Source organism: Muscardinus avellanarius (assembly GCF_963383645.1).
Source record: "Muscardinus avellanarius genome assembly, chromosome: 1".
Lineage (NCBI taxonomy): Eukaryota > Metazoa > Chordata > Mammalia > Rodentia > Gliridae > Muscardinus > Muscardinus avellanarius.
The window spans coordinates 693,655-702,180 of record NC_137786.1 but is presented as its reverse complement, the minus strand read 5'-3'; the positions used below and the strand labels follow the sequence as shown (position 1 = coordinate 702,180).

At 60.5% G+C, this 8,526-nt stretch overlaps 1 protein-coding gene across 2 annotated transcripts in view; it reads left to right on the top strand.

The window, feature by feature from the left end:
* Window positions 1-3,321: 3,321 nt before the first annotated feature.
* The window catches only part of SLC12A7 (solute carrier family 12 member 7), a gene marked incomplete at both ends in the record, with an annotated part of 78,784 nt that continues 73,579 nt past the window's right edge, over window positions 3,322-8,526 (top strand). For both annotated transcript variants that reach the window (XM_080711228.1, XM_080711227.1), the window contains one exon: window positions 3,322-3,508. In XM_080711228.1, coding sequence (XP_080567354.1) covers window positions 3,322-3,508 — 187 coding nt within the window. The remainder of the gene's footprint in view (window positions 3,509-8,526) is intronic.

The following is an 8,526-nucleotide window of genomic DNA, read 5'->3' as shown; positions in this document are numbered from 1 at the left end:
CTGCCCATGAGCCTCTGCGGCGTCCCCTGCCTCCTGAGCCACCTCCCCTCTCCCTGACACCCCGCTTCCCCAGGTCTCCATTGCTGCTTAAACCCTGGACGTAGTTTACCAGGCTGTGGCTTCCTGTGTTTGATCTTTTAAAAATGCAACTAGGCATAGCAGTGCGTGCCTGTAATCCCAGCACCGGGAGGCTGAACTGGGAGGGTCACAGGTGCCAGGCTAGCCTTAGCCATTTAGCGAGGCCTGAAGCAACTTCCTAAGATCCTGTTTCAATATAAAAATAAAAGGATTGGGTGCGGCTCAGAGGTAGAATGTCCCTGGGTTCAACCCCAGTACCAAAATAAGTAAGTAAATAAATAAATAATAAAAGAGCTGGGCATGGTGGCATACCCTTGCAATCCCAGTACTTGGGAGGCTGAGACAGGAGGATTGCAGGTTCATGGACAGTCTCAGCCACTTAGTGAGGCCTTTCACAACTTAGAGAGATCCTGCTTTAAAATAATAAAAATAGGGCTGGGGATATAGTTCAGAAGGAGAATGCCCCTGGGTTCAGTCTCCAGTACTGAAAAAGTAAAAAATAAATACATAAAAGGAGTAACTGGACATTTTGTGTCTTTTCTCCCGTAGGGTCAGATAACAATGACCAGGTCCAGCCAGGCTTCTCAGGCCTTGAGCCCCCCCCCCCAAGCTGGAAAGAGCCTAGGCGGGGAGGGCATTTGCAGGGACGCCCGAGTTGGGAAACAGCCCGGGGGCGGGGGGGACTGAGCGTGGGGAGCTGGCCTTCTGCTGGTGGTTCCGAAGTGGCTACAAAGCCTCCCATTCCCAGGGCAGGGCAGCAGTGGGCATGGTGTTTGGGCCCTTTGGTATAAAAGCTGGACATGCAGGCTGTCCTTGAGCTGACGGCCAGAGGGACTCGCCCGATGGACCCTGGACAGAGGAGGGAAGCTGAGGTGTAAGGAGAGCAGGACTGTGGGCCCCCGCCCGGCCAGAGCAGCCCCCACCAGGTCTAAAGGTGCATCCGGCCCTGGTGGGTGGAGCGGAGCACTGGCCACCCCAAGTCTTGGCCAGTGCCGCCCACGGCAGACACAGGGCCCACCTCCCCTCAGCCTAGAGCAGGCAGCAGCTCCAGTGCTGAGCACCAGCTCCAGTACTGACATGCCCTGGAATTTCTAGACAATTCCAAGATAAGGAAAAAAGGTGAGAAGACAAGAGGCAAAGCAAGGGCCAGGGCCGAGCCGTCCTCTGGAGGCCACGGAGCTTCCTCGAGGAACACAGGGTCAAACGGGAAAACAGCCAGAAGGCCGCGAGCTCGCCCCGCAGCCCCGGCCAAGAGCGCGCTCAGAAAACATCGCAAGGAGGGACTTTGGAATCTGAGAGGTGGCAAGTTACAAAGGAAACACAGAGGCCAAAAATGTGCTGTCTGCTTTTACCTATCAGCAGAGCTTCAAGGCCCATCATAGTTGTACTAAAAACGCGAGTAAACACGAATAAACTTAATAGGGAACCGAGCAGGGCTGGCAAAGGACCTGGTGCCGTGAAGGCGAGTCCTCACATTTTTACAATCTTTGAAGCCTTTCCAGCCACACAGAAAGACATTTTAGGAGGAACTTTCAAAAATAGTTCAAAAGTTCATTTTGGGGAGAAAATGGGTAAGAATGGGCTAGAAAATGCTGGAGAAGACTTGGGGGGCTCCATGGAGAGCACCCGCCTGCCAGGGAGACTCCTGAGCAGCCCAGGAGGAGTCCAAGAGGATGTGGCCAAATGTGGGTGGGTGTGCAGGTGTGTGCAGGCTTGGGCAGGTGCGGGCAGGCGTGGGCAGGCGCAGGCAGGTGCGGGCAGGCATGGGCAGGTGTCAGCAAGTGTGGGGATATGTTGAAGTCATAAACATGAGTAGACAGACCTGGGCAGGTGTAGGCAGGTGTGGACAGGTGTGGGCAGGTGTGGACAGGCATGGGCATGTGTGGAGAGATGTGGGCAGGTGTAAATGTGTAGACAGGCATGGGCAGGTGTAGGCAGGTGTAGACATGCGTGGGTAGGGATGGGCAGCGATGGACATGTGTGAGCAGGTGTAGAGAGGTGTGGACAGGTACAGACAGGTATGGATGGGCCGGTGTGGGCAGGTGTGGGCAGGGGTGGACACCCCGTGCAAGCGTCCTGCAGTGTGAGAACGTGTGTCCTGCTTTTCTCCTCTGGCTGTCAGGTGAATGGAGGTGGAGGTTGAGGGAGAGATGTTCCAAAGAAAGGGATCCTTATCCTGCGAAGCCCTTCGGTGTCCCCCACGACCTGGCCTCAAGCTATTCCTTATCCTTCCAGCCCCAAACATCGTCCAGCACGTCACCCAGGCGCGCCAGTGAAGGCTGTGCGTGCACACGAGCAGTGCTCTGGAGGAGACAGCCAGCTGCCTCCCTCCCGCCTCTGTGCGATGCCGGAGAAGAAGCAGCTACTCCGGGACTTGACGTATGTGTGGGGGCCACCACGCAGACTTACTCCTGTCTCTGTCCGGCGCCACTGGAGGCGACCCCAACTATTTAAGTCGCCACCCCTCCCCCTTGTTGGCCTCCTGACCAGAGCTCTCCCCCTTCCCCGACTCCCGCAGCTCAGAGGTGGGGTTTCTGCCTCAGGAGTCACCGAGTCACCGAGGGCTGGCGTAAGTGAGGCATTAGTAAGTGTCTGGCCGAATCTGCAGACCACGCCGCACACTAAAAGTGCCCCACAAAGGCGCGTGGCGGTCGCAGCGATGCTGGCCCTGAGCACGTAACAGGGCTGGCACCCGATTCCAGTGTCCATCTTCCTACAGCCCCAGCGGGCTCTCGGCTCTGCCCCCGGTGCTCAGGGCTCTTCTATCTCTCTGGGTGCAAGTCCAGGTGGGGACAACTGCACCAGGGCTGAGCCCAGGTCCCGCAGAGGCCTGAGTATGGAAGGGACAGCACACTGGAGGGCCCCAACCTCCCGCTCAGTCTTCAGCAAGCCCTTCACTCTGCTCCCGCCCAGAAACTCTAGTGCTGGCCCCAGTGGGCACCATCACTGGTGTGAGCCAAGTCCCTGGCCAGGCTCAGAGAGACCTGTGGCCCCTGCCCATCTGCATCTTGCCCTTCCCGCCAGATGGGCAGCGGGGGCGGCCGCAAACCACGCGGCCAGACCCCAAGCTGGAGCCCGCTGGAGGGAAGCCAGCCCTGGCCCTGGCCCACAGCAAGCCTCCTCGGAACCTGGCCGCCTCCCCGCCCCTCGTCGCCCCGCCCCGCCCCGCCTCTACCCGCCCCGCCCGCCCAGTCCGGCTCAGCATCCCGCAGCCACCGAGGCGCCGGGCACTCGGACGCCAGCATGTCCCAGCGCTTCGTGGTGACCCCCGCGGCGGGCGGGGCAGGGGACACGGGGCTCACGGTCGAGGGAAGCAGCCAGCACCCTGGCCCTGGCCCAGACCCCGACCCCGGCCCCGCGGTGGTGCCGGAGCCGCTCGGAGAAGACGCGCTACCCATTCTGCGCTACTGCCGTGAGCCCAGCCGCTATGGTAGGAGCCACCAGGGCGGCCCTCCCGAGGGTCAGGGCGGGCTGTGGGAGGGGGCCTGGGGAGCTGGCCTCTGGACGCTGGGTGCCCTCTGGGCTGCACCGCATGGGTGGCCCTGTCCTCGTCCCCTGCCTGCGGTGGCTCCGGGGACCTGTCCACAGGTGGTGTCCCCTCCCCAAGAGCCAGTGGGCCATTGTCCTGGGTGGTGGTGGGTGAAGCTCCTGCGGGGGCCTCTGTCCCTCTGCTCCTGGACCTCACACCCTCTGCCCTCCAGGCCCCAAAGGGAAGGTGTCAGCTCCTCCTGCCCTGGTGGGGTGGGGGCCTTGGTGCTGCCACCCCAGGGTCAGTGCGGTGGTGGAGGGGAGTCATAGCCCTCTGGATCCTAGGCTGCTCTCCTCACAAGACTTGGCTGGCTCCCATAGCCTTAGGGCTCTGAGTTGGGAGTGCTGGCACCCGGCCTGGCTCCAGACACAGGCCAGCTGCGCTCCTTTGCACCCCCCACACCTGGGGCCAGGTGGAAGCAGTGTCCTCTGCACTCTCCCATCCCATGGGGTCCTGCTTTGGGCTGTGGGGAGCAGAGCCCTGGCCCGTGGTTGTCTACCTGAGGACAAGGATGGACGGCACCAGGCAGTCACTCCCCCAGGTCGTCTGCATCCCGAGGGTCTGTCTGCCCATCTCACAGTCTCCACAGCTGCGCTGATGGTCTGGACAAGCAGCAGGTGCTGAAGTACAGCCGCCCGGCCAAGTGGGCTGGGGAGTCGGCTCCCCACAGGAGCCGCGTGTGCGTGGGGGTCAGCCTGTGAGCCGTACGCGCCCATGGAGGTCTTGGGGAGGGCGCGGCCCGAGAGTGGCCCAGGCACAGGTCCCATTTCACCAGCGGTGCTGATGCCCCTACGGGGAGCCCATTGCCATGAAGTCTGGGCAGCTGCCTCCCTCGTGAACATGGGTACCTGAGGCTCCGCTCTGGGGGTGGTGTGTCTGTGTGCATGTGTGTCTGGGCCTATGGGTGTGTTGTAGACTCCCATGCTGCAGAAGTGCCCACTTGGGTGCTAGTGGTTGTGTGTGGGTCACTGTCTCAGCCACCCCAAGCCCTAGGTCAGGAGAGGGTGATGGGAGGGATGCTTTCCTGGGTGGTGGCTGGCTCTCGGGCCCTGCTTCCCAACCCTCAACTAGAGCCATTCCTTGGGCTCTGGAGCCAGTGTCCTGGGGTGCTGTCAAGGCTGAGGTCTTCCCCAGGACTCTCTGCCCTCCTGTGGGGTGGGGCGGCTGGCACTCTCCAGAGGTGGTGGGATTTCTCCCTAGTCTGGACGTGGCAGCAGGAGGTGGGTCGCTATCTGCCTGCTTGCCGAGGGGCACATTTTTTTTTTTTTTTTTTTTTGCTTTTCTCTGTTGGATCCTAGAAAGTCGGGAGTGGCCAAGTCTCCAATTATTGTGGTTTAGAAGAACTGCTGGGACCTGGGACTTTGGGCGTTTTGCAAGTGCAAGGGGGACATGGCGCAGACACAGGAGGTCAGCAGGGCCTCCCAGAGGGTGTGGGCAAGAAAACACTGGGCAGCCTGCAGGGGTGGGGTCCTCCTGAGATGCTATAGCCCCCTCCCCAGCTGAACTGCACTGAGGGGGGCGTCGCTACTATGCCCCCCTCCCAGGGCTCAGCCTTGCCTTCTGGATAGGAGGTAGTGGGGCGCTGCCCACCAACTAAATCCTGGGCAGGGCCGGGGCAGGGGCCAGGCTGACCCCGCCAGTCCCCTTCTCTGGGCTCCTCTCCTGCTTAACAGTTCCCATGCAGGCTGTGCACCCTGCCAGAGGCCCCTGGGTGGGTGAGGCTGTGTCTCGTCCCTCCTCCTGAATGGGGCCCTCGATATTGCCCTCCTCCTGCTGAGGTGGGTGGAGAGTGGGCATCACCCTGGAGGCCTGCATGTGCCAGGGAGGAAAGGGACTATTTGGGGGCAGGAGACCCCAACTCTCCATCCCTGCCCCTCCTGCCTCTCCAGTGGTGGGCCAGCCCTGGGACAGACTTTCCCATGGGTCCCTGTGCTGCACCTGGCTGGCGAGAACAGCTGTCAGGAGGCAGCAAGGTGCCAGGTGTGCAGGGGTTTGGGGTGGCAGCTCCAGCCAACAGTCCATCGGGTGATTTTGTGTCGTGCCCATGCCGTGGGAACAGAAGACCTATTATTTGATGTGGCCATTAAGACAATGTAAACTAAGTTTAGCAAAGCAAACAAGATTTATTGGTCCACCCTAGGTGCTGTGCCCGGAGGCTGGGCGCCGGCTGGGGTGCCTGTCCGGAGCTGACCTTTCGATTGCAGATGTATGGCAAGTGACTGAGGTGAACTCCGAGCCTCCTGGCTGGACGGTGCTGGGTGCCCCGCCGGCCTTGCCACACAGGCGGGAACCGTGCCCTCTGCGGTTTCCCCGAGGCTGTGCCTCTTGAGAGAGTTCTGGTCATGTCTTGTGTGGTGGGGCTGTGTTTGGCGTGGAGGCCCATGGCAGCAGGCTCTCCTTTGCTCTGTGGAGGGCTGTGAGCTGGTGCTCTCTGGGCCTCACTCAGCAGCCAGGAAGCCCACCGTGTGCACCAGGGCCTTGGCACTGTGGCTTCATGCTGAGGCCTGTTCTCTGTTGAGGGCTCGGCTTTGAGATTGCCACACACCTGCCACCAGGTGTGATGGCCTGTTCCCTGAATTGCTGCGTCTTCTGTGAGCCCAGCGGTGGTGACGGTGACAGGCGAGGGAAGACCACCACAACCCCTGATGGTCGGCGTGTCAGGTCTAGCAGGACAGAGTGGTGACTGAGGGATCGGGCCAAGAATACCACACATGGCCTGGGGGTTCCTCCCCAGAGAGAGGGGTGCTGGAGATGGTCCTCAGGGCAGTTTCTTTGGTGGCTCGGAGCCAACAGAGTCCTAGATACAGCTACAGAGATATGAAATGGACAGTCCCCTGGAGTGCCCCCAAGTCCGAAGGGACCAGAGAAGTTGAGGGTCCCAGGGAACAGGGCTGGGAGGTTGGGGCAGCAAGGGGCATGCCTGCCGCTTCCGCCTCCAGCTGCCCCGGGGCTGTGCTCTGTGGACCTGCAGCTCACGACCTAGCAGTAGGGCCGCCTGCCCCTGTGGCTTCATCCTGGGCACCGAAGACCAGGGCGGAGTCCCTGATGGGCGGTTGGCCGTCCGATTCCCGGCATTGTTATGGCTGGTGGGGCACAGTGCTGCAGACTGTGGTAATTACACCTGGAGGGGCAGTGCCCTGGGGAGGCCAGACAACACCATCCCCGGCAGAGACCCAGGTCCCAGCGCCTCCCCACCAGAGCACACTGAGGCCTCCTGGTGTTTGTGTGTGCCGTCTCTGTGCGTCTGTGTCTGCAGGCCTCCACGTTGCCTGTGTCTCTCTCTCTGTTGTCTGGTGTAGCCGTCTCCCTGTGTCTCTGTGCCGTCTGTGCGTCGCTGTGGAGTGTGTCTGGGGTTTAGTGTTCTGGTTAGTTGTCTGAGCTGTAGCTCCCCTGGAGAACAATCTGTGTCTGAGGCCCGTGAAGGAGTGTGGGCTCCATGAGCAGGATCCAGGGCCTAGAGTGTGTGCCTGGAGGGGCTGCAGCCATCCTCTCCCTTCCCCATCATGAGACATGAGTACAAGGCCCTGCCCGCTCCTGACCTGGTCCCCAGGAGCCTGCAGCCTGGGTGCACCCACTTTGCGTGCGTTTACACACCATCCCTGTCCTTCCTGGGGTCTCGGGAAGGTCCGTGTTCTGTCCGTCCCTCTTTAGGAACCGGGCTCAGCCACCTCTGATCCCAGGCCCAGGACACCAGCTCTGGTGTCTGAAAACCTTCCGCACGCTGAGCAGACTCTGTTTTCTCTTTGCTTAAATATTTCATGGCGCTCGGGCCTCCTTGTAACCAGTGAGCTGCCTGCTACTCTCCGGAGCAGAGCAAGCTGGTTTACTGTCACTGGCTCTCAAGGGCTCGGGGCTCGCTGCTTGTTGTCTTGGCTGAAGGAGAGGCGGCTTGGCCTCCTGCATGCTCTCCTGTGCCACACAGTGTTGGATTCTGCTTCTTTTCCTCTGGAGCAGGGTGTGGGTTTTGAGGCACCGATTTTCTTTAGTCGGAGTTTTCTTTAAAGCTTTTTAACATCTATACATTGGAGTTTTCTTTAAGGGTTTTAATGTCCAAAAGAGAGAAACTCTGATCTTCAGCCAGAGCGTGTCCGGCCTCAGGGGGCCTGGGCCCAGGCTGGGTTGGGGGCCTTGCTTGGGAGACCCCGGCTCTGTCCTATGATCTGTTCACATGGGACACAGAGGAAAAGCCCCCATTGGGGTAGCTGAGCCAGCTGCTTGCGTCTGCTGCGAGGCGCTCTGGGCCCCCAGAGCAGGTGTCTGGCGAGGGCTCTGCCCTGCAGACGTGTGCAGGGAGCTGGGGCTCCAGGTGGCGCCTCGTGTCAGCTGCTGCGTGGACAGAGGTGCCACGGCGACTCTGAGCTCAGGCGAGAAGCCAGGAGAGTGGGAAAGCTCCGCAGAGTGGATGGGATGTGCATGACTCGAACACCAGATGAGGGCGCAGCCAGGCTGCACAGGACGCCTGTCAGCGCACTCGAAAGCCCACACAAACCCTTCAAAAGTGGACAGAGGACACGCATAGTCGTGTCTCCAGAGAGATGGGCAGGCGGTGGACGAGCACAGGAAGGTGCTCCGTGCCACCACTCTCAGGGAGGTGCAGACGAGCCATGGTGAGACGCCACTTCACACCCGCGTCACGGCTAATACTGAAAAAAAAAAAAAAAAAAAGAATAGCAAACACTGGCAAAGACGCGGTGGAAGTGGGGCCCTTGCACTTTGTGAGTAGAAATGGAGAATATAGACCGTCACGGAGAGCAGCGTGGAGCTTCCTCGGAAATTAAATATAGTCGCACAGGTAGGAACATGCCCTGCAGGGTTGAAAGCAGGGACTGTGCAGGACTTTTATACCCACATCCACAGCAAGGCCGGTCACAGCCGCGCAAGGCGGAGCAAGTCGGTGCCGGTCGCCGGGGGTGTGGGTG